General features: G+C 33.9%; 1 protein-coding gene across 1 annotated transcript in view; it reads right to left on the reverse strand.

Annotated features, from left to right (window-relative positions):
• The window catches only part of LOC124302807 (protein C-ets-1), a 146,886-nt gene that overhangs the window by 116,844 nt on the left and 2,707 nt on the right, over nt 1-27,335 (reverse strand). Inside the window, exon 2 of the mRNA XM_046759360.1 lies at nt 16,059-16,165. Coding sequence (XP_046615316.1) covers nt 16,059-16,163 — 105 coding nt within the window. The 5' untranslated portion in view covers nt 16,164-16,165. The remainder of the gene's footprint in view (nt 1-16,058; nt 16,166-27,335) is intronic.

Genomic DNA, 27,335 nt, shown 5'->3' on the forward strand with positions numbered 1-27,335 from the left:
TTCTCCGTAACTTTGTACAGGAACTAAAAATTTTTCTCAACGTACGCGCGTCATCGTTATCATTCACCTGCAGTCGCACGGTAAACCCCTAATTGACAATCGGTGGACCAGTATGCAAAAAAAAAAAAATAAAAAATAAAAAAAAAAAATTAAAAAAAAAATACCATTTCTGTATAAATATACAACATGTGTAACATGTCCGCAGATACGGGTGCATGAGTTGACGATGAAAATGTTTGAGATTCGAGGGGAAAGAATGAGAAAGAAAATGAAAGGATGAATGGACGGATGAAAAGTATGAATGAAAAGAAGAGACGTGTCTGTGTGTGTGTGTGTGTGTTAAAATACGATGCATACTTGAGCGGGTCGAATTCACGTGTTCGATTCTCGGCTACGGCGAGCAGCGCGTAAACTCGATATCTCTTTCATTACGGCAGATAGAGACAGCAAAGCACCATGGGCCACCACTACAGCCGGTATTTTCAATCTCCGCTTCTGCCGTTGCCTTTTCATTCCCCTTCCCCTTTTACCTCCCCTCACTCCATCCCCTTCTCCCACCCCTCCTACTCATCATTCCTTTCTTCTTCTTCTTCTTCTTCTTCTTCTTCTACTATTACCACTATTACTACTACTACTACTGTTCGCGGCAGAGAAAGGTATGAATGAAAATACCTACAGTAGCGAGTCAGCCGTTGAAACCAGCGGGAACCGAATAATAATAATAACAATACGTTTGCACGTCGAACACGCACACACACACACACACACGCAAAGTGTGAATATGCGTATATTGTATATAAACGTGTGTCCGTGTATACCTGGGTACGTAAATACATTAAGGAACTCCCAACGAGACGACCCTGTTATATACAAGCGAAGTAAAGAATCGAACGAACCAAAGGAGGGGAAATATATCCGAGAGCGAGAGAGAGAGAGAGAGAGAGAGATATTGATTGATTGCTTGATTGATTGATAGGTTTATTAATGCCCTAGAGTACTATGGGGCAAATGATTAGAGAGAGAGAGAGAAAGAGAAAGAGAGAGAGAGTTCCGCGCAGAGAAAAAGTGAGACAATTTTACGAGAAGAACTTAAATACGTGCATGCGTGTAGGGTGTTGGAAAATAAAAAAAAAAATAAAAAAAAAAGAACAATAATTTGCATTTTTCCAACGCGGCAAGCCGGCGAAAAAATAAATTCTTACAGGTCAAAAGAAAGATTCTGCGAAAAGGTGAGCGTTCTACGTTACACGGAAGATCGTACACCCTTATTTTTGATTCGTCACTGTTTTTTTTTCCCCCACACGTTTTACTCATTGTTTCATTATTAATCTTATTTTATTTTGTTTTATTATTATTATTATTATTATTATTATTATTATTATTATTGTTATTTATTTCTTTCTTTCTTCGGTACTTGTAATTACAATGGTGTGATCCACCTTTCGGACACGACTTAATTGAAAGTATCCTTGTAATTATATGCGAAACTGTTCGTCTGCTTGTGACGAAACGTTGCCTAAAACTTGGCCGGACGTTGAAAGCTATCCGCAGGGAAGGGGGAGGGGGAGGGGAAGGGAAAAAAAAATTATCAATATCGGTTCGATAATTCCTCGAGTTATAAAGCGAACTTACGAACGGACGGGAACAAAGAGAGAGAGAGAGAGAGAGAGAGAGAGACTTTCGGTTCTCTATATTATATATTATATATGTATGAACACAAGAGAATAGAAGTGAAGGAAAGTAAAAGTAAAAGTAATTTACGAAAAACAAAAAAAAAAAAGGAAGGAAGGTATGCATATTATCAATAAAATACACACACACACGCACGTGTGTATACATGTGTGCGTGTGTGTGTAAACTGATGTGCATACGTGCATATGAACGATGCACTTAATTCGCATGCGTGCTGTGGGATAAACGGAAGGGTAGAATTTAACCTTCGTTAAAATCCGCATGTTCCGCAGGAACATTCAGCGAGTGATTTCAACGAACGAACGAACGAACGAATGAATGAATCGATGAATGAACGAACGAATGAATGGACTGACGAATGAAAGAGAACGCTCGCCGTTGTGGAGGGGATTGGAATGTGCGGTACAGAAGGAGGCGGGGGTGGGGTTTGACTGCGGGAGCAAACGAGTGACGTAACATTGTTACGAGCGGAAAGAGCGTCGCGACGCTTTTAACTATAGACGATTACATATATACTATTATATACCTACATTGTTGTGTAACGAGTGTGATCGACAGCAGTGACATAATGAGAACGTTATAATTGGTGCAACAAACGATGAGAAGACTAATGATACTTGACGTATACGAATATACGATATAAATATAAATATGTATACGGTATATAAATTGTAGAGAAAAAGGCTGATTCTTGTATCTAAGAAACTTTGTAAATCAACCGCGCATGCGCGAGTTTTATCGGCCGTTCGCGCAGGCTGGCCATCCCGAGTTTTCGGCTGTCAAACTGTTTCTGACGGCGATGCGGTTGATGCGAATTTTCGAGGTTAGAATCTCAAATAATCGAGGCAGCGACTCGGAAAGGTTTGGGAAGCATTTGTTGTCGGGTCGGAAAGTCGATTCTTCAAAGAACGGTCGGAATTTAACGCTCACGCTCGTTAAAAATTCAAACGTACACATTTTGCGTAGGTTGGCTAGCCTGCGTCGCGAACAAGAATATCGCCGTGGGAAGATTTGGCCGACCAATGAGATTGAATTGTTTGGCGCATGCGCGGTTCATTTTCAAGCTTCAAGAGATTGTCTCGGTACGTATTACAGTATCGTACAGAAGAAAAGTTGACGTGACAGAAAGAATTAAAAAAAAAACTAAACCGCAAGAATTCTGATTCTTTCACTTACAGGCAAAGTTCAGTTTATTTATTTATTCATTCATTTTCCTGTCTCTTCGTCAAAGTGTTTCTCATTGTGACTAGGAAGTTTTTAAATTTTTTTACTCATCCTTTTTCAACCTCTTCCAGCACGATTCTTATCATTTTCAATTGTTGAAGAAAAAAAGAAACCAAGTTACACTTGCGGAAAAAACTTTCATTGAAAACAAAAAAAGAATTATTGGTACATTATTTGATGGAAGAAGAAAAGGAAAAAATGTTTATTACACGCACAAGACGCTTTCTCAATTAAATTAATATATTATACGTGTAATTTGTACATCTTTGTGTAAAAATCTGCTGAATTCGGAACGTTGATGATTTTCCGCAAACGCGGCACAATGCAAAATATATATATATATATATACACACACACACACACGCAAACACATCATGGTAGAAAAATGTTTCTTTCAAAAAAGACTAAACTTGAAAAATAAAGAAATAAGATTAAGGCGAGTAGACGTATTATAATGTTTAGTTATTACCGCGTGCTGCACTTGACACTATCGCTGATAAACAACATACACATGTAAGTACATACACACACACACACAGAGAGCAACAATGCGCACGCGAGATTGTAAGAGGATCTTAACGCAAGCTGGTCAAAGTGTGAAGTGCGAACGAGTAAAATCAACGATCCGTGAACGCGATGATACAACACATGTTACATGTTTTATATTCATTGTGTATACGTATAAAAAAAACCGCGTTTCGAAAATCCGAGGCGGGACCGAAGTTCCAAATTCGAAAAGTTCCGAAAGAGCCTGACTCAAAATTATTTGGCGACGAGACTCGAAGCAAAGAAATCAAACTTTGAAGAAACGACAGAGTTTTGAATATTCGAAAAACCGACGGCACAAAGTTCCGAAAATTCAAGTTGCGATTTAGCGAAGTTACGGTAAAGAAAAATTCCGAAAAGTAAAGTTTCGAAAATTAAAATGTACTCACACAGCGTAGTTCACTCAACGAGTGGGTGTAAAAAATGAGAAAATGCGAAAATCAGAATCACCAGGATCCCGAACGTAAAAACATCGAAAATCCAAAACGAAGAAAGATCAGAGTGGTGAAATTTCACCAAGCCAGAAATTCACGGAACCGAAAATCTTCGATCATCCGGAATTTCGACGTTTCAGATTTTTGAGATATTCTCATTTTCGCACTTTCGCAACTTTGCACTTCCCTAATTTTCAGCGTTGGATTTCGAACCATTCGAAACTTTGATGTTTCGTCAAAGTTTCATTTCTCGACTTCAAGTCTCGCCACCAAAAAATTCAAAATTAGGCGCTTTCGGAACTTTTCAAATTCGGAATTTTTTTCAACTCCGTCCAGTCATGTAGGTATTTAAATTGAGAACGGAATTCAATAATTTCGGGAAAAGTGTGAAAATTCGCTGCGAGAAAACAAATGATTTCAATTTCGTATAAAAAATATTATACAAACCTATTATTAATTATAAACCGATCCCACACAAGAACAATGAATTAAAATTTAACGTTCGCCGTTATCAATTCACGGTGTTTACACAACATATTGTAATGTAAAGATTATATCATCAGGATAATTTTCTTTAACACTTTTTGAGAGAGAGAGAGAAAGAGAGAAAAAAAAAGTAAATAAATAAACAAATCAAACCTGGTTGATTTTTAATATATTTCTGATTGATTGACAGCAGTGATTAAAATTGTTTGTTTATTGTTTCGAAGAAAACTTCATTGCGAGAGCAACTTAAAAACAAAGAAAAAGAGACAAGACGGACAAAAAAAAATAAATAAATAAATAAAAAATAAAATAAAAAAATCAAAACCCTAATCGATGAGAAAGAAATAACATTAACAATAAAAGTAGAATCGTGTTAAAAATCGCGGTTCAAAACTAAGAGACTTTTCAAATTAGGTCTCGACTGTTAAACTGTAAGCTCAGCGACGAAGCTTCGACGAGCATTGGCGAGCGTTGTTTGCGATCGGTATCGTAAAACGAATATTAATACACGTACTCTGGTCTTGAATTAATAACGAAACTCAAACAAATCGGCATTTCGCCCGTCGCATTAACGTTCGTTCAACGTACATGTCGTATGAATAATTTCTTTTTTTTTTTTTTTTTTATACATATTCCCGCAACCCCGTGAAATATATGAGGTGAGAGATTATCGCCGATCGCCTAGTGCCTGTATATATAGATATTTTATGCATGCATTATACACACACAGACACGCACTTATTACTATTATTTTGCAGCTAGAACGTACGTCGCTTTGTTGGTCACACTTTTCATTTTCTTTTTCATCGTTATTTTTCTTTTCCCCCTTTGTCCACAAACCGCAATCACTAAAATACGATCACACGATACTAAACATCTCTAATGTACATAAGCTGATGATATATTTACTTATTGCGTAAAACGTGCAAATTTCAAGGTTTGAACTATTAGTGATAAAAACAGAAAGAAAAAAAAAAAAAAAAGAAAAATGTTCATCAAATTAGTTTTTAAAATTCAGGCATTTATTTATTATAGCTGTGTTTAAAAAAAAAAATTATGTACAAATTACGTAGACATATAATCATTGATAAACGACTGCGATGAAGAGATATCATTATTTTACGTTTAACAAGTAGTAAGAGTTTGGTAATTTTCATTTAAAAAATAATCACAACTTTCACAAATAACGATTGTTATATTATTTGTTGCGTAAATTTGAAGAATGATTAATTTTTGACAAGATATTGATTGCGGATTGTCGAGTAAAGTTAAAAAAAATATGTAATAATAAAAAAAAAAAAAAGCACGTTCGCTGTTTGATATATGCATGAATATATACATGAAAATTTCATTTCCTGTCGCACGCGGGATAATTTTCGTTGAAATGAATAATAAATTTTCACCAACAATACGAAACGTTATAGAAAAATCTACGTGATAACGCGAACGATAGAAATTAATAGTTTCGACTGATCGTGATTATAGACGAGGGAGCGGACGGATGTAGTTGCAAATCACGAATTTCAATCGTAGGCGTTTCTGTGTACATATACTATATACTGTATGGATTATACGTACATATACATGTACGAATGTACCGTGAAAATTGCCGATAATTCATTCGAACAATGCGTATTTGATAAATTACACATCCAAGCCGGTAATTTCCTATCGATCCTCTTGTAATCCACATACCGGGACAATCCTTGAAACTTGAAAATGAACCGCGCATGCGCCAAATAATTAAATCTCATTGGTCGGCGAAATATTCCCGCGGCGATATTCTTGTCCGCGACGCAGGCGAGCCAACCTACGCAAAATGTGTACGTTTGAATTTTCAAAGAGCGTGAGCGTTAAATTCCGACCGTTCTTTGAAGAATCGACTTTCCGACCCGACAACAAATGCTTCCCAAACCTTTCCGAGTCGCTGCCTCGATTATTTGAGATTCTAACCTCGAAAATTCGCATCAACTGCATCGCCGTCAGAAACAGTTTGACAGCTGAAACTTGGGATGGCCAGCCTGCGCGAACAGCTGATAAAACTCGCGCATGCGCGATTGATTTTCAAGTTTCAAGAGATTCTCCCGATGTAATGTATACAATTATAAGATATATTTGGGTAAAAAGCTTTGTCATAAATTCAACGTATCAATACCGCAATTTATTTCCGTTTTTCATTCGACCATTTTATAGATATTATATATATCTTATAGAATATTGAATAGCTAAAACATTATTGAGATATATATATATATACATATCAATAGTCTTTTATTATTTACTATTTACTATTCGAAATTCATTGGGAATTTATCAAATTAGTTACAATAATTCATTGAAAAAAGAGAAAAAAAAAAATTAAAATTGAGCAAAAAATATTTCTCCGACACTTGTTACCCAATTTTTGTATCCTCCTTTCTGTGACATTCTATTTTTGCAAATTGCAAAATTAATGTATTAATTGAATACGGTATGACACAGAACAATATTTCTGGATTTAATAATAACGATTTAATTAATCCATCCAATCTGATAAAATTTATATTGCATAAGCCTGTAAATATGCATAAAGGCTGGCGCCGAAGTTCGTATAGATAATAATAGAATAACGATGAAACAAAGAAATGTCAAAGTTTCACGATATTTTTGTCAATTGTTTATAAAACATTTGGATATATTTAATTGTAAGGAGATTGGATTGAGATAAAGTATTTATTGATATTAGACTTGGATCAATTTGGATTTTAGTGGTTGGGATACATTTTTTTTTTTTTTTTTTATCGTTGTTGTCGTTCAATTACCAATGACATCGTTACTTTGTAAATTTTTCCTTCAATTTAATTTATTTTATTATGCATTAAACGTACAAAGACTTGATTGTCTCATTATCGGAAACCGAACGATTGCAAATTAATAATGATTAATTACGCGACGTTGAATGTATGCAATAATCGGCGAGTATTTATACAGAGATAAAGCGAAATTCCTGCGTATGCAGAAATCATTCTTCACAATTTGTTGCAAAATCAAACATTACATTGCATGTATCTGTGTATACACGTATGTCAATAAAACAGATTAAACGTAGCATAGTTCAAATACGCGGGTCAATTTATGCATAATATAGATAAATATGTACGCAATTCGTTTATCTTTATACAAATATATAGGGCATTCTACCTCATACTCAGTAAACGGTTTACCATGAAATTTTTTTCAATTTCACCAAGGATTTTTCCTACGTTTTACAATGATTATCCCTGAATAACTGTGGAAAAAAAATTTTCACACTTTTTATAATCACTCGTTTTTACCTTGTTGATTTTTCAAACTCATTTCAAAAACGCTCAAGTTAATTTTCATGAAACAAGTAAAAGAAAACAAAAAAAAAACATTTGGTTTCCGAAATAAAACACTTTCACGTAAAATTCAGAGTGGGACGTTTTTTTTTTTTTTTTTTAAATCATCTTTTCTATTTTTTATCGTTTTTTTCTATCTTCGTGTAGATTTTATTTTGAGAAATCGATTTTGTATACCAACGAGAAGGGATATTAACAAAATTTTTCCTCAACGATTTAACGCAGAGAACGACAATGAAAATTGATTTAAATTCTCTTTCATTATTTCAACTAGCATTGGTTTTAAACTATTTTTAACACTATGTGCAAGTACACATATGTGATAAATATATATATAATCCGACAAGCCGAAGGGAATTAACCAGAAATAGATTCAGCTCCGCGAAATCGAGTTTAACTCAAATATGGCGCAGCAATTGGGAATTCAGATGGTAGGGCGATACGAATGCAGTTTCGAATTTATAATCACCTGAAAATCTGATTAACTTGGTTAGAAAACGATTCGAACATTATTCTCTTGAATTCACAGCTCAGCAATTTCACGTGGTAACTGAAAATATACATGTTTATACACACATATATGTATATAGGGCATTCCACGTCGATTCAAAATACAAAGATTTCGGACAAATTTTTTATTTTTCGTTTTATTTTTTTTTTTTTTTCTTCCGAACACATTTTTCACCATTACGGAAAATACATCCGAAATTGTATACATATAAACTACCGTACATCACCGAATAGAATTTTGACGCTGTAATAAAATCATATCGTGCCTACCGTTAGATTAATTCAAAACTGCGCCGATTTCTCCCCCCAGAACAAAAATAAATAAATATAAAATAAAAAGCAATCCGGTAAAGTGCGTACTAAATCTTCTTTTCGTTCTTTCGTAATTTTATATTCCTTCGTGTAATTAGACTGCCGAAACAATAAAAAAAAAAAAAAGACATTTGCAACGTTTGTTCTTTAGTTTTTTTTTCCCATCAGGTGGCACGATTTTGTTTAAAAATAAAATCAGGCTTAAAGACTAGAGCAGTGTATCAGATTTTTTTTTTTTCCCCATGCCTATTCTTCTATAAACGGAGTTTCTTTGTCGCATTACGCCAAAGAAGACGGTGATGTTTTTTCTTCAGCCTCTTCTCTCCCCCCATCCCTCTTCTTACTCCACGTCCCCTTTATATCGTACCCAACGGGTGGCTAAAAGGTCAGCCGAACCCGTGTAATTGAATCAATTTGTCGATTCTATTTACAATCGCACGCGCGTTTGTGTGTGTAATAAACTTCACTTTCATCCGAAGGGTAGACCCAACTTTACGATTGATGTATTATACATACGCAACGTTACAGGGTTGGTTATATATTACATGCATACATGTGTGCTGGCTCGATTCGTTGGGTCGAGGGGTAAGATAAAAACGTAAAAACGTAAAAACGAAAACTCCGATAAATAAGAGTGAATAGAATGTATAAGAGAGAGAGAGAGAGAGAGAAACAGAGGGAGAGAAGAAAAGAAATACACAGACAAAGGAAGAAAATAATGTTATAATTCCCTTCGATTGACGCAACAATATATTAAATAATTTATATAAAAAAAAAAAAATCGATAATATACGACAATAATATGAAAAGGCATTAATTATATCATTATTGTTTCACTATGATTGTTGTATAATACATACATACATACATACATACATATATATATATATATATATATATATATATTGTATTAAAAAATGCACGACTTTGCATGTTTGTTTGTATTTTTTTTTCTTTTTTTTTCATCGTATTTATAATGATTTTGTACGCATTATACATAAACGGATAATGAATGGATCATAGGACGAACAAAGGGGTTGTTACTGGACGGAAAGACATTGGAGAAGTTCCAGAAATAGCTGCTGCTGCTGCTGCTAGTGCTTTCAAGCTCGGCTCTCCTCTTTCTCTGGTTTACACTCCCTGCAAACTTCTCTTCTCTTCCCTTCGATATATATAATCGGTTTAGCCGAAATCATTACTACGACTGTATTATTTCAAGTGAATATTTCTAATTGACGAATTTGAACAAGTCAATTGTCGAACTAACATAACAATAACGAAGATCGTTGTTGCGAAACAAATATAAATCAATGTAAATATAAATGTCTTTCTAACGTATGGATTGGTTGGTTATTTATGTGCGAGAAACAGGCGGGATAAAACGACAAAGGAAAAGATTTTAAAAAAGGCAAAAAAACCGATTTCTAATTAAGCTACGCGAACGGAGAATTGAAGAAAAATAAATCTATGTGGAAAAAGGGATTTTAAAGAAGGATGCAGACGAAACATTTCTACGCGATATAAATAGTACAAGATAGAAAATACGGCGTAATTAATTTTCGAGAAGTATAAACAACAATAAAGAATGAAGAGAGGAAAAAAAAAAATAAATAAAACTTTTTCTTACTTCCAATTCTGACAAATCCCTCCTCGAACGAGAAATAGCAAAAAAAAAAAAGAAAAAAAAGGAAAACAGCTGTTAGCTGAATAGGAGAGAAATAAAACTTGACTCATTTCCACTTACGAATAATTACCGACATAATTAACAGATGTAAACAACTATATTTATTCGTATTAATTTCATTTCACATTACGAAACGGTGAACGGAAAAAATCAATATTTCACTTTTCCTTATTTTCAGGACAATCCAACCGCAGATACTTCGAATTTTCATCTGTGATTAAAAGAATCAGCCAATTTCATACGATTTTTGAACTACCTCGGTCATTTTTCCACGGACTAAAATACAGTTTAGTTCGTACATCCTCGAAACTGTCATAGAGTGCAAAATGTTGGACAATTATTTTTGTTTTTTTTCTTTACATAAATATTTTCAAAACCGTTAAACGTCGACATTTTTGTAAATTCAAAAATTTGCAGCAAGTTCAAAGTATGTTGTCGGATAAAGAAGAAAAAATCTCATCGTCGTGGGACGTCTCTTGAAAAATTATCGTGAATGAAAAATACGATCGTTGAATAATATTTTCAAAAGTCAAAAAAAAAAAAGGGTTCAGAAAAATGACATGCTGTATAATCGCGTGTGAAATTTTTTTCATTATCAACAAAAATCACGGCAGGGTTAACAAGTTTTTCGATTTTGCGGCGGACGCGTTACGGGAAAGGAAGAAAACAGGTTAAAAAGAAAATAAAAAAAAAAATGAGGAAAAAACAACCCCTGATTTTTAGAAGAGCAGGTTACTGTGGAAATAACAGGACGACGAACGTCGTCGTCGTCTATTTTTAACCTTCATTCATGGAATCGTTTCTTTCTTTATTTTTATTTCTTCCTCCTTTAAAGCTGCCTGCCTGCCTGCCTGCGATAGGGAGGGTTGAAGATGGCCGCTATACGCGGCTTTTTTCTTTGTCATTTTTTTTTTTTTTTTCAAATTTATTTATTTATTTATTTATTTATTTTTAAATTTATTTTCTCGCAGGACCACGGTTACAATATTATACAGGTGCGAGTTGAGAGGCTATGAGAATGGCGCGCATGTAACACGGTTTGAATAAGAAAGCAGGAAACGATAAAGATCTTCGGTTATTCCTGTAGCTGAAATTCAAATTCCGGTACGTATCTCGCTCTCGGATTTCATATACATCACGTTACGAGCGAAGGACCGACTTTGACTCGAGTCGACTGCGAATGAATGACTGACCGATAACGATTTGCGAAGAAAAAAATAATAATAATGATGATAATGATAATAATAATAATGTTGTAACGATACATTTCAATTTAACGTCAAATTACAGAAAAAAAAAAAATAACAAGTGAGTTGTAAAAAAGGTGGGGAAAATAACTCGAGATTTATGAATCCAATATGGCGGACGAAAACTTCAAATTCTATCGAATACGGTGAAAAAACTCTATTCAGGGGTTTTAGGCGTCGCCGATTGGATTCGCCGTGCTGAATTTTTTCAAAATTCGATTTCAGCTTCGTAATCAGCGATCCCAAAAACATACAATTTATGAAAAAATGTAACTTGCCCGGAAATGAATTATTCCTTGAATTTCCACGATTTTTTTCAATCAATTTGCTTCCAACGATAACAATTAACGTTACATAGCAATAACTACTACCGAGTAATGAAAACCAATTAGTTGTCTATCGGAAATGGCGTAAAAAAAACCGCAAAGAAATTTGTTGAAAACTTCTCGAAATATACAAAAAACCAAAAAAAAAAAAAAATAATGACTCAAAGTATTAAAAATTCATTAGTTTTATATTATTTAAATTCGACTTATCGTTATCGTTATCCGATATCGTTTACCTCGCCGATGTGGAAAACTCGGACGCATGAATGAACGAACGAACGAAGGCTGCGGATGATGATGATGGTCGTTAAAATACGTGAGAGAGTGTCGCGTCGCGTCGTCGAAAAAGGCGACGAGTAAAATAAAAGGTGTCAGCTGCTGTGTTACTGTTAGAACCGTGGGAGCCTGAGCCTGAGGGAAAGACTTTCGTCTCCGGTTTTCAGTGACCTGCTGCCGCAGATCCCTTTTCCGAAACAAGGTGCGTGAGTTTGAAATCAATACTTTTCGACATTTTTTAAAATTTATTTTACAAAATAGTCGCCAGTACGTGACAACCTATCAAATTATCACACTTATCATCGCGTTTTCGTAATCTGCGAAGATCTCGTCAAACGTAGAATAAAATGGAAATTTTCTCGTTCTATTCATATAAAAAATATTTGAATGATGAGCAAAAATTTTGGATATATAGGATGATTTGTTTAAAGTCGATTTAATATTGTTAATAATATTTTTTTTATTTTTGAATAAATAATCGTGGCTTGCAAATAATAATATTATGTAACAGAATTTCTGAATCATCACCGATATAACATTTGATAGGAATGAGAACGGTTAGTTTGCTCTGTCGGTAAGGGTAGGAGTACGGCATACCCTTAAACAAGGACAGAATTCGTCAATAATTTGTCCAAATTCACTTGTAAAATCGGTAGGAAAAGTAAGAAAGAGGCGGATTTTGAGTTGGGACTAAAAGCAATCAAGACTTGCACTGGCCGTACATTCTCAACCAAAAGTAAGTCTCGTCGACAATATTGAATACTTTACGATCGGATAACAATCAGACGAAATAAAGACGTCAAAAAAATCAAATTTGAACAATAATAATGCCCAAAAGTTATCAATCAATTGTTTAAACAAAATACTGTTCAATAAATTTTTAGGGAATATTTCTTTGTTTTTCGTTACATGAAATAAAATCGTTGATTTTTCAGAATACACGCATGAATTTTTAAACACATTTTTCACTGTTTTTGCAAAAAGAAAGGAAAAATCGTCAATTTTGGATACGTTTTCGTAAAAACGTTGTAAATTACAATTAAGAATTTTCCGGGGCATTGAACGAATAGTTTCGTAAATGTACAGTCTTTGCAAATTTTCGAAAACGGAAATTTCCAAATAATGGTAAAAACTCTTTAAAAACTCATCTGTATTCACAAAAATCATTACGAATTCGTTTCACACGACAATAAAAAAAAAATACGTTCCTTAAAAATTTCTTAAACAATGATTTATTTGAACAGTTTACCGATAACTTTTAGTCAATATACTTATTGAGATTTAAATTTCTTATCGCCTTATCTCGATTCACCCAAAGTTCGACAAGGTCGATTTTCACGGTAGAAAATAACTGTTTTTGCAACATTAAACACGATTTCAAATAATTCTCGATTTTACGATACGATATTAATTTGCAATGTTTCGGTTTATCGAATTTCAAAAATAATTAACAGGATAATAACCGAGTCAAATATTAATTACAATGACTGTTATTAAAAAAATAACTAAAATTCAAATCTCTACAGAAAAAAAGAAAATGTCTATATTTCCGATATTTTTACATAAATGTCGATATATTTTCAAATTTTTGTACATCAATTTTTACAAAATCAAATCATAAATACTGTTTCGTAGAAAAAAACAAAAAACAGAAAAAAAGTTGAATCTAATAATTACTCCGCGACGAAAAACTGCATATATATATATATAAATCCAAAAACTGAACTTTAATTTTCAACAAATGAAAACTTTCGTGATTTTAGCAGAGTTACATACATATCAAAAAATTCAAGAACGTAAAAAATTTTTCATAAACATCTTTTAAATTCAAGTGTATTGTGTATAACTTGAGTCAAAAATTAAAAAAAAAAAAAAACACCGTCGTTGCATTCACATCCCAGCAACAATTGAGAATATACAATTTCGCAATATATTTTTATCTTTTAACTGTTTTTTCTTATTTCTTTTTCGAGAGATGTTCGGAAGAATTCCGTACTCGGCAAAGCATCGATCATTACATCCTGCAGCTGATCCCTAAATGCCGTATTGTGCGTACATCAAGTACGTACCGTACATATGTATAATAAAATACCGGTAGTAAATAAGCACTTAAACACCGGGTAGTAATAACGCAGGTGCGTATGTAGGATTTGTACGTTAAAAGGTAATTTTCGAGACGTAATTCTCTCTCTCTCTCTCTCTCTGTATTTCCGGACAACGAAACGGACTCTTTGACCGACTTCCCTTTCCGGTCTCGGATATAATCTCGTACACGGACACAGAATTATAACACACATATACCTGTGTAGGAAAATTTGAGAAGAGAATATTTTTTCTCAGATTTCTTTTTTTTTTTTCTTAAATATTGTGTAAAAAATTGAAAAATCGTTATTCCATGGTGTATGAGGGCTTGAAACGTTCGTAATTTGACAAAGATTAATTTAAGATTTAATTTTACAGGGAAAAAAAAAAAAAAGATACTGATTATTTTCGTTCCTGCTGGTCTTTATAATACCGCATATTTTTTTCTCGAAACTACGTTCAAAAACAAAGTCTTTTTGTTCTCGACGTGGTTTTTGGGGGGGGGGGGGGGGGGGGTATCAATTTTTTTTTATTAGAAACTTAGCCTCGAGTATGAAACTTTTCAAACTAAGCGAGTGTGATTCTGTCCAAACGAAGATAGCAATTGAAAAATTCCTCTAGGAGTATATTTCCATACTCAAGACCTTTTAGAAAAAAAAATATACGGCTTAAATTCCCGACCCCATCGGTTTGGCTTGGTCGGTTCTTTGTCAAATGCCCCATATATATATATATATATATGTATATCCAATTATCATATACGACGTACGCTAATTGAGCAATTTTCATTCATATACTTTCAACGTGTTCGTATCTTTTTTTTTTTTGTTTCTACACGTAATAAGAATAACGTGTCACAAGCTTTCCGACCCCTCGTCTAATTTAACGCTGTGCCGGTTACAGACTCGAATCTGACCGCACTTGTAAATATTTTACAACAATAAGACTGGCAGTTAGACTTTCCTCGTTTTCTGTAGCCTGATGTTATACGTAATATTTTTTCTCTTTCTCTCTCTCTCTCTTTCTCTCTAATGTATATATATTAGACTGGTTGCAAAAAGACGACAAATTTTTTTTCAATGTCACATGTTTAATGGTTGTAAGAAGAGGAAATAAGATGTTATGTTATAATTTTAGAATTTGATATTCATATTCAGCGGTTCCTGAACGCAATTATCCATTTTTTATTTTAGTTGATTAACGTGAGAAAATAATTTTATGAAATTTCTAAATTTTGTAGCTAAGTAAAGCTGAGCAATGTACATGAATGTCCGATACATATTTTTGTAGGAAATTGAGTGCTCTAGAAAAAATGTCTGTTCTAATTTTTTAATAACTAAACTTCTTCGAAAGTTGTTCAAGGTTAAAATTGAATTCATGTGAGAATTCACTTTTCTTTCGAAATTGACAGCGAAAATACTAGACTCGCCACAAAATATTGTGGGTTTATTTATTTATTTATTTATTTATTTATTTTTATCGTAAAGCATGTCAACCGCTAATCGAATCACGTTATTCAATTAATTTTCAACTTGAGCAATTTTATTTTTTGCTAACTTAAAAAAAAAAAAAAAGGGGGGGGGAGATCTTAAAGTGAAATTACATATCATTAGTTGTAATAATTACAAAAAAAAGTGAAATCGAAGCGATTCGTTAGCTTTTTTTTTTTTCTTTTCACGAGTTTTGTATATCGATTCGTAACAAAGCATCGTTTCCTAAACTTTAACCTCACATAATAATTCCATTATTTCCTGTTTTTGTATTTTTCAAAACGATTGCTAAAGAGACGAACAAAAAAAAAAAAAAAATCTACATTTCGGCCAGCCAAAGTAACGAAATAAAATATGCGTGAAGATTTCGGAAGCATAATTATTCCTTACCTTGATGGAACGGTGATCGATAGGATAGCCTTTCCGAATCCCAGGACTTTCTTCGTAGAAGTCTTGATCGTCCTCCGCGTAATCGTACAAGGAATCGATATCCATGGCTATGCGGGGAAATAAAAACAATCAATTAATTGACCAGCAAAGAATTATATATATATATGTATACATAATTTTTCAGTTGACCAAAAAAGTTAACAGAAATAGAAAATCGACCCATTATGAAATGTTTGGAAAGGAAAATACGGTTTTTGAGAATTTTAAAAACGACATACTTTTCAAAATAGCTCTCAATCGTGATAAATAATTAACAACTTGAGTAAATAATTTGAAAAAGTTCAGCGTTTGAAAAGAATTTGGATGAAAATAATATACGGTGAGGGTCAGACTTTGGTTGGATTCGCATGGAATTCCCCATATGCATAATATCATCGTTTTATTAACCGGCGAAAGTTGCGGAATAATTTTTGCCTCTTCCCTTAGTTAAATTTTCCTCGAATGAGAAGAAAAAAAGAAAAAAAGAAGAAAGCTGGTAATACGCGACGGCAAAGGGAAGCCGTTCGTGCAAGACTTCCGGTCTTTCGTTCTCGACTTCCTCAGATGGTCCAGAAGGTATACAGACGCCATGGATTTTTCAAACTTTTAGAATAAAAATACAAAATCGTTCATAATAATCATTGACAAAGTCTAATATTATGATAATTCGATATACGAAACTTGTAAATGAAAAAAATAAATAAACAAAATTCCTTTCGCATTTTCCGAGTCGCCAGTAATTTTGGATATCAAAATTCGTCGTCTCTTCGACGTTTTCCGAGATCTAAGATAATGATTTTCCGAATACTTTTCGTATCGTTTTAAAATTGAAATGATAAAAATGTAATGAATCGTTATTATGCACAAACATAATTGTATTATATTTATTCAAAGATAATTGTATTTAACATATTGTTATACTTCGCTCGTGTAAAGAAGTAAATTTGATAATTATACGTTCGAAGCTAACTAAAACTGTAAATATGTACAGATACAATAGTAAAGATAATAAAAATTCCAAGTTTCAATATTCCCTCTTTTTCCAAAAATTCGAAAGAATTCCCCGACGAAACTTGTCTCACCGCACATTTTCCTCGCGCAATGTTCAACCTCTTCTGCATTTCATTCCAAAATCTAAAAGTGGTCGAACAAATGATCATTCTCACGTTCGGCACACAAACAAACAACAGAGAAGAATAAAACGGTGATAATTGCAAGATCGAAATATAATTGCAGCTACAACGGTTGCCGAACCACGAGGGTTTTAAAGAATAAATAAAAAAATAAAAATACAACCAAGCTACCGAAAATTTCACCCTCTTATGTACATTGAGAGAAATTTTCAGTTCCGGTTACCGCTCAGTCCTCAACTATTATCACTTTTTACCATAATGGAAAAATATAGTTCTAGGTAGAAAATGAAAATTAGTTTTATAGCCGTTACCGGAAAATCTGGTATCCGTTGCTATTCTTTCTCACTACGATCGCTGTTGCTATATTTTCTTGCAACTGTTGCGAAAATTTAACGCTCGTGGAACGATAAATCGACGTTAAAGCCTTGTTTAGCTAAAAAAAAGTAGAGTGAACCTCACAAACTGATTTTGCGCAGCAATAACCAAAAAAGGATCGACGATGGCGCAAAATGGTTACGCTTACCTATTTTTTCGTAATTCCAACAATATTCAAACAATTTTTTTTAACGATACATGTTTTATTAAATTTTTCTACTTACTGCAACAAATGAAATTTTTCTCAGTGTACGATACAAAGACACGCGCAACAAAAGTCAGTCTCTCTCTCTCTCTCTCTCTCTCTCTCTCTCTCTCTCTCTCTCTCTTTCTAATTCACTCTTTCTTGCGTGTGTATATACCTACCTATATTTGCGCACAACAAGGACAACAAATTCAAGTGTACACGTTTCGAGAATAAAATATCAAGTTACCCCGCAGGACGCCCCTCGAAATCGAGGCGTGTTCCGTTCCCTTCCCCCTTGCCACCCTTTTTTCTCATCGTCCCTTTTCTCCCCACCACCCCGCAGTCAGTCAGCCCTTGAGATCCTTTTTTCATCCCACGCGCTTCTCCACTTTCCTTCCCACCTTTCATTCTTCCGTCCCGCCTGCAACTCGACCGGCGAACGGGCGTATTACAGTATATATATATATATATATTATATATATATATATATCATATAATATCATATAATATATATATATATATTACATGAACTACTCCAGGCAAAATCGAAGAGGGTTTAATTTTTTATGTAATCCTTTCGACTGTAAGAAGGCACTCGGGATTTTTTGCAAAACACCGCGGTTGTTGATAATCTTTCGCGTCAATTTGTTCGAATCGAAAAGATTTTTTTTTTTTTTTGTCATTCCTCAAGATGAAAGAAATTTTAAATAAATAATCAGTTTTCAAAAATTTGGAAAAAATTCGTTAACAATACTGGGATATGTGTGGAAATGTTTAAGTAGCAGACTAAAAAAAAAGACTATCAGTGCTTCAGACTTTTTGTAAATTTTTTTTACTCCTCAAAGAGTTCAAAAATTAAAATTGAAAAAAATAAAAAAAAATTATGCATTCGATATCCGACACTGGATTTTTGGAAATTTGTTTTTCGCATTTATAAATTAAGCTAAGACTAAAAATATACTAATAAATAAAAATAACTAAAATCTGAAAAACATGCTTCTTACAGTTGGGAACGGTATGAGAGAAGAAGAAAAAAAAAATACCGCGGACCAAATTTAAGAGGCCGAGGGTCAGACCCTGTTCGATTTGGCGTGGAATGCCCCGTATGCATATATATGCCGCCTCCTCTTAGCTCGGAGCGAAAAACGAACGACGACAGATGGTGGATGACGATCAGAATGATAATGATGATATTCAGAGTACAGCATCCAGCCTCTCTCTCTCTCTTTCTCTCTCGCTCTCTCTCTCTCTCTCTCTCTACTTCTTTCTTTCCATTTTCCCGAAAATTGAAATGAATCTTTTGACACGTTTTCTTCTCACAATTATCTATAGAAAAATTTCATCACAGGTACGGAATGTGAAATTTTTCAAAACTTGGAATAACTCGACGCAAAAAATCTCTATCATTTAGGTATAATAAAATTGAACCGACTATAATTACGGGTAAATAATTTTTTACATTTTCGTTTGTCAATTTTTTTTTTTTTTTTTTTTTTCATACGTTCCTTCAACGTTACATATAAATAAATATGAACTACCTGTACACAGACTTTTTTGTCCGTCGCATAGTTTTTGCCAATCTCAAAATTAATTTCAAATCCACCATATCGCTTTCGTAATATTAAAAATCGGATCGTCAAAGTGGTGAAAAAAAAAATCTTCAACGTGTCATATCGAAATGCACCATTTCAGTGGGAGAGAAAACAGGATGAAAGAAAAAAAAAGGTATATAAAAAAAAATTGTACACGCGATGTAATAACGAGACAGCTGCAAATGCATTTGGTTCAAACGAAATAACAAATTAATGAAAACTTGCAGTCAAGTAAAATTCTGCCGATGTGAAGTTTAAACATCATCATCATCATCATCATCATCATCATCATCATCATACCGCATTTTTCCTCCGTTTCGATATCGTACGTACGTACGTACGAATAATCTTACGATTTATACCATATTTGTATATTTGTCAAATTGATTGCATAATTTCTTTGTTTTTCTTGTAAAATCGAATCGATCAATCGATCGATCATTGATGTAATTGTATTAAATGCATAACGACGAATAAACCGCGTTCTCGTTTCGCCATATGAGATGAATAAAAAGAGAAAAGAAATAAAAAGGAAGAAGAAAAAAAAAAAAAAAAACCCCGTACACCCACACATCAGGTATTCACACGTACGCGTAAATTCCAAACTTCGTTTCTCGGTCGTTTAATTAATGTGCCGTAACGCAACATTCGCGAAACAACAAACATTCAATCAGCAAAGTGACGCGTTCTCGCATCGTTGTACGTATGCACGCAGGGTGTAAAGTCCTCGGTGTTCTAAGTACGGATTGTAGGTTGTCCCCCTGATTACCTCTGACACAACAACGTGTTGTAACGATCAAACTGCAGTTACGACGACAATGTGTCTGCCCAAGCAGTCTGCAGCTCATGGAAAACCGACGTGATTAACCCTTTTAGTCATAGCGTTAAGTATTCTTGCCAACTATTTTATATTATATATCCAATTTTTTTTTTTTTTTTTTTTTTTTCAAAATATTTCTTTGCGATTTTTTGATATTTCTGATAGCATACCAGTATAGGTTTTCAATGTTCGAGAGTAATTATCGCGATATAGTGTAAATTGTTGTTGTTGGAAACGAATTGATCGAGAAGAAATCGTGAAAATTTAAGGAATAATTCATTCCCGAGAAACTCTACGCAAATACATGTTTTACGTTTAATAATAAGTGTTTCAAGTCACCGATTACGAATCTCAAGTCGAATTTTCACAAATTCAATTTGGCGGATCGAATATGACGGAGAAAAATTTCAAACTCGATCGAATCCGGAGAAAAAAAACTTTGCCCAGGGATTTTTGTAGTCGCTGATTACGAATTTGAAACCAGATATTGAAAATTCAACACGGCGAGTCAAATCAGCGACCCCGAAAACCCCTGAATACAGTTTTTTTAACCGGATTCGATCGAATTAAAAATTTTCAACCGTCATGTCACCTTGAATTTTTTCAATCCGACTTCATATCCACAATCAGCGAACCCGAAAACCATGGATTACTCTCCAGTTACAAACGTTAACTCGGCACAAGGGTTGGAATGAAAATTTTTTTTTTTAACCATGCCCGCATAAAACGGAACCGAAAAAAAATCAATCTCGTGCGGAAAAAAAAAAGAAAAATCATTTCGTACAAAAATTTATGACGATTGATCAATTTTTACACGTTTCCTCTCGAATTTCGTCATTCGATATTGACGTAAGGATTTACATTTCGTCTCTTTGTCTTTCAGCTGTACCGTATATGCGATATACATATAGTTTTGTATGAAAAGTGCGCAAAGCGGGAAAAATCCTCAACGCGATAGTCTTTAAATAGAAAGCACATGCGGCCGTGACATTTAGGAGAGGGATGAAAGGGTTCTCGGTGGCACGTTGCAGGTTACATTGTTCGACGGAGAAGGGTGAACGAGAGAAGGGTTGCAAGGTGCTGCAGTTCGTTTACACATTTCTAAAAATTCCAACCCAACCCCTTTTATTGTTTACCGAGCACCCGACTCGGTGATGAAATGTAGTCTGCGTCTACCTGTTCACCTGTGCAGCATTAGCAGAAGCGTGCAATTTCAAAAGAACCTCAACGACCCTCGAATTCGATTTATCGACGAGGTTGAAGCTGGTCAACGTTTTGCTTTAACGATGGATGTTTGGCAAAAAAAAAAAAAAAATCGTTACTTCGATCCTTGGAAGTCTAGTCTGTGAAAATGATAAGATGTTGATATTTCGATGAGCCAATTTCTCGTTAATCTTCTTCTGAAATTGTAAAACAACGTTTTTTGTTGTTTTTTTTTTGTTTTTTTTTTTTTTACATCACGCTTCTTTCTCTGTTAACTTTACTAACCAACTTCAAAACCGTGCCGACTTCAATCAACTCTCGAAGAACGTCGATTTTCTTCTCAGGTTATAAAAACCGACCGTCAGGTACCTGAGTGAATGTTATCTAGTTTGGTATAAGTTTGTAAACGAAACTGGCGTAAGTACAACAACCGATTTCCTATCCGAGAACCCATCTCTGCTGTGTAAAAATGGAAAAGAAAGAAGGGAGGAGGGGGAAAAAAAAAAAAAAAGAAAAAAAAAGAAACCTTTCGACAAGAACGAAATGAGTCACATTTTTAGTGCCCCGCATTCCTAAATTCCTAAGATATTTTCAATGATGATTTTTACCACTCAAACGGAAAAGCAGGCAACAACGGATTTACATGTGTAGTATTTTTAATTTCTCAACGCGCGTGGTGAAAATTTCAAAGAAATTCTCTCCGACAATATACAACGATATTATGAATACGATTTTGCGTCTCCGAATACAGTTGAGTTTGCAGGCATTTGATGTATTATTTTTTATCTCTACTTCGTTTTTCTTATCCTTCGACGAACAAATTCTCAAGATATTTAGTCAAACGTTTCACTTCGAAACGAAGGGAAATAAATTATAATAATAGAAAAAGACTTCCACGTCCGTGTGAAAAAATAAACAATAATTAACAAATATAAACGACAAGGCTATTCGTTGCTGCTGCTGCCGCTGCAATCAGAGTTTAAAGAGCGCATGATTCAAAAATTTTTCTTGTTGTTTCTGTGGAACACGTTCTATTCCGCAGCTTCGTAGAAACGCAATGACGACAAAGTTTAGAAACGATGACTAAGGGTGTAAACAGATATATCACGCACACACACACACACACACATATATATATATATATATATATATTCAATGTAATAACAGCGTGTAATTTCAACGAATTCGCAGCTAAGCGGGTTTAATTTTATACAATAATACCACAGTCTTCTTGTATATTATTGTCTCGGTACCTATAAAATAAAAAAAAAATAAATAAATAAAAAAGAAACAAATCATAAGAATTCCAAAGTTCATTGTTTTATCCTTAGCTGAATAATTTTAACACGATAAGGAATCGAGGAAATGGTGAAAACGGTATATGGAAAGAGAAAAAAAAAAGAAAGAAAAGTAAAACCGAGAAACAAATATATATATATGTATAGGATATTATCGAACCGTGACAGGAAAAATATTGCACAATCTGTGTATGTTATACGGAATGTTATCGGACAATGAGACTGAAAATAATCCGATATGAATAACACACAGAGTGGTTGTTCAGCGATGTATAACGTTTTATCCATAAATAGCATTGATCGTACAACATTAAACGTTGAATGGTATATAATACAGTTGTTGTTATAAAAGCGATGAGGATGTTTTAAAAAAAAAAATCTATCGGTATTACAGTTATATGTATAATATATCGTACAACAAGAGAATTGAATTCGCAATCACAGCTTTGTGATATATATATATGTGCTCGAACACGGTATAACTTATAACGACGTGACACAACAACGACGAGAGATAGTAGTCAGAATCGAACGAGATAGATCGATTCAACGATATCGTTATTAAGCTGATGAATTATTACAAGATATCGCACAAGATAAATTATTAGCCTTGTACAAGCGACTTGGTATACCTACGCATAATGATTATAATAATAACAACAACAACACTAATACAACCGGGAAAATCTCTTGAAAATTGAAAATGAACCGCGCATGCGCCAAGTAATTCAATCTCATTGGTCGGCCAAATCTTCCCGCGGCGATATTCTTGACTGCGACGCAGGCGAGCCAACCTGCGCAAAATGTGTACGTTTGAATTTTCAAAGAGCGTGAGCGTTAAATTCCGACCGTTCTTTGAAGAATCGACTTTCCGACCCGACAACAAATGCTTCCGAAACCTTTCCGAGTCGCTGCCTCGATTATTTGAGATCCTAACCTCGAAAATTCGCATCAACTGTATCGCCGGCAGAAACAGTTTGACAGCCGAAAACTCGCGCATGCGCGGTTGATTTTCAATTTTCAAGAGATTCTCCCGGTATGTAATAATATCTGCAACGATTTTCGCTCGTGACTTTTAATGACGAATCGATATTCTGAACGACACGTGAATAATTAATACTACATGTATTATGAGACCACCTTTTCACAGATTTCTTTTTTTTTTTTTTTGATTAAAAAATATTATTCTATAACACATCAGCCGAGTGTCGATTGTTTCTCCAGTAGCGAAATGATGAGTGCGCTATTTTGTGCGTGTGTGTGTAAATTTTCTGACGACACCTGTTTGCAATTTACCGATCGAATTTTATATTTCACGTTTGCGATTTATATAACCTAATCGTATAATACAGAAACACAATATTCAACTTCGATTTCATATCTTTCTCTGCAGACACGTTGCGGCAAATCTTTATCTTATCTTTACAATCTGTTGATGTGCTTTTATACACATGTACGTATACAAAAAATTTTCCTGAACTTGAACTCGACGTATATATATATATATATATATATATATATACCATCTGTACGCCATTCATATATTTGTAAAAATATATACAACTTGGATTAAACATTGCATTTTTTGTAAAATAATGTATCAATATATCAAGTAATAAGTGCCATGACAAAAAAAAAAAAAAATCCCTACAAAGAAAAATTCATTGGCAGATCTACTAAAAAAATTTGTTCTTCTTTTAAACGCGCATCAAAATTTCGGCAGAGTATCAATAATATTGATATTTAGATATGCCTATTTTATTTTTTCCATTTTCCATTTGAATAATATGTAAAAAAAAAAAAACACGGATTCTTGTAGGAAACTTCACGCACTACAAAAAAGTGCCAAACTAAAATTTTCCTAACTCTAACCGATTAAGAGATATTCGAGATGACTCAATGTTTACAGACGAATATCTTTTCAAATAAGCCGTCGAGGATTTTTAGCAAGGTGAAAAAATGAAAACAAAACGGAAACATCAAAGAGAATAGTTCTGCGTGATTTTCAAACGGATGTAATCATAATGAGAAGAATAAGAATAAACGTAGAATGAATAAAAGACGTATAGTGTGTCTGTCGCGACGATGAAAATCGCTTACTCGCAATTTTATTCGTAAACGTGCTCGTACATTGTACGCGAAAACATATCACGCAATTTTAAAGTCAAAATATCGACGGGAATAACACACGAGTGAAAGTAAAGGAAAAAAAAAAAAAACAAAAAACCAGCAACTTATTTTTACTATTTATCAAACCCTACGAATATCAATGATGTGAAAACGCCACGCCGAATACAATTATCGTAACGAAAAACTTGTTCAACATCGTTGTTCTTATCGTACAATTACGCTGATCGTTGATAACGGTGAAAAAGAGTGAAATTTTGCTCCGTCGGTAAATTCCGACTTAAAGTATCCCCTTAAAGAGTGATCGCGGAGTATAAATTCGATATTTTAGATTCCAAATCACGGGTTCGTACGCTTTTTGGAACCCGAAATTCCCTGACCATTCAAGGTGTTCCAGCCTGAAGTTGGAATTTTTTTCATTAACCTTCCAAGAGATATGCCGCTGATTAATGACAATTTTTTTCCACATTAATACATATTACCTAGTAATTAATTTACTGTCCGACTACTAATTTACAAAAAAAACAGCCAGCGACTTTCAGTAAAAAAAAAAAAAAAAAACGAAAGGAGGTTTGATATCAAGTAACGTACGTACAAGAACGAGTTTATTTCTTAAGAAAAAAAAAATTAAAATTCCAGTCTTATGTTCGAAATTCCCCGACTTTTACCTGCTGTAAAAAACTCCCCGCGTAACGCACGAGTGATATCGAATTATTTTTCGAGCTTGCAGGCCTGCGGCAAACCCGCAGGGCCGTTGAAATATACTGTATATGTTTAAAAAGTGGCCTTATTGTTTTAGGGAGGAAGGGAGAGACGACGCCTTTTAAAAAGACGGGGAAATTTAATATCTCTTTAAAGAAGAGAAGCGGGCTCTCCTCCTCCTTCTTCTCCTTCTTCTTCTTCTTCTTCTTCTTCATCGTCTCATTTACTTGCCGATATGCGGGTTCACGTCGCGGAGAAACGAGCCGCTTATACTTGTCGCAGACCCAACTCTGCCTTACATCCCGGAGGCAAGTGAAAAAATGTTTACGTGTACACGGAGTGTATATACGCGTAGGTTTCAAGCCGTTACACGTACGCACAAACGAGCGTGTAAAACCTTCCGAGAAACCTTTCTTCTTTCTCTTCTCGAGAATTGTGTTTAACGTCAATTAGTTCTGTATAATCGCGATAATTACATCGGCCAATTAGCGGGGAAATAATCGAAAATCAATAGTATCTGTTAATGTTGAGTTTAACATGATTTTTTTCTAAGAATTTACAAGAAAATAAATAAATAAAATACAGGGCTTGTACATTTGAGGACGAAAAGATCTGTACATTGATTGTTGTTTAACAAACTTAGTAAATACGGTCTTATTTTGTTTTAGTAGTTGGAAAAATTCTTTCTATTACAACAACAAAATTCACCGAAACACCGTATTGCTTGATTTTACCTTCTTTCGTTTCACTTTCTTTCAACCGTCAATTGAATGTTGATATTTGTTTAGGTTAATATCGATATCAAGTACGCAGTTTTGGAGGAGGAAAATTAAATATTTAACGATACCAATGTGATAAAAAATATGAACAAAAAAAACAAAAAGAAATCAAAAGTATCCAATTGACGTAGCGAAATATTGAAACTAAAATCATTGTTCTGAATATTTGGAACCGCTTTAAAGGACTTTAATTTTCAAAACCCGAACACAATTTGCTTATTAAAAATAGATTACTCAAATTTGAGACGATATTTCAGTTGCGGAATAATGATTTTTCCTAAAAATGAATCTTTACGTTAACGTTGCGAACATCAATCTCTTGTAAAATTTGTACCCAATAACATTTCGAATGAAATGAGTCCTCGCGTGAACGCCGAAATCGAACGAATTTACCAAATTTTTTTTCAACGATTTGAAACGAAGAATCTTACTTGATTATTATTTTTTTTTTTTTTTTTCGTGAAATTTTTGCAAGAAAATTATCGTAACTTGGACAATTTTGAAAATATCTTCATCAATTTAAATCTAAAAGTTCTGAAACGATTTGACAAAGAGTAACGCACTCTAAAGAAAGTTTTCACCATATAATTTCATTTGAACAACTTTGTACTTAGGCATGAAAAATTGGAAAACTCTATTTTTAAAAAGTGTAATTTTTTCAAACATTTTGTTTAATAAAAATTTGAAACGCTTAACAAACAAAAAAAAAAATGATTTCTTTCGATGAGAATGAAGGCTTGTAAAATATCGATTTTGAGATCTGATATAAATAGTCCTAAAATAGCAATAAATTCGAATGTTCGACCAAATAATACGTGACTCTGTTTTAAACATGAATAATAATCGTCTCTCTCATTCTCTCTTTCTCTCTCTCTTTCTCTCTCTCTCGAGCACGGTAAACAAACTGCTTGCTTGTACGAGACATATTTACACCAATCTTTCATCATCACGCCTGTCTTTTCTTCAGTCGTTCGTTTTCGGTCTTCTCAATTCAAGATTAGTTACAGAAAGAAGTTCTCTCT

This window comes from Neodiprion virginianus, chromosome 4 (genome assembly GCF_021901495.1).
Source record: "Neodiprion virginianus isolate iyNeoVirg1 chromosome 4, iyNeoVirg1.1, whole genome shotgun sequence".
NCBI classification, from domain to species: domain Eukaryota; kingdom Metazoa; phylum Arthropoda; class Insecta; order Hymenoptera; family Diprionidae; genus Neodiprion; species Neodiprion virginianus.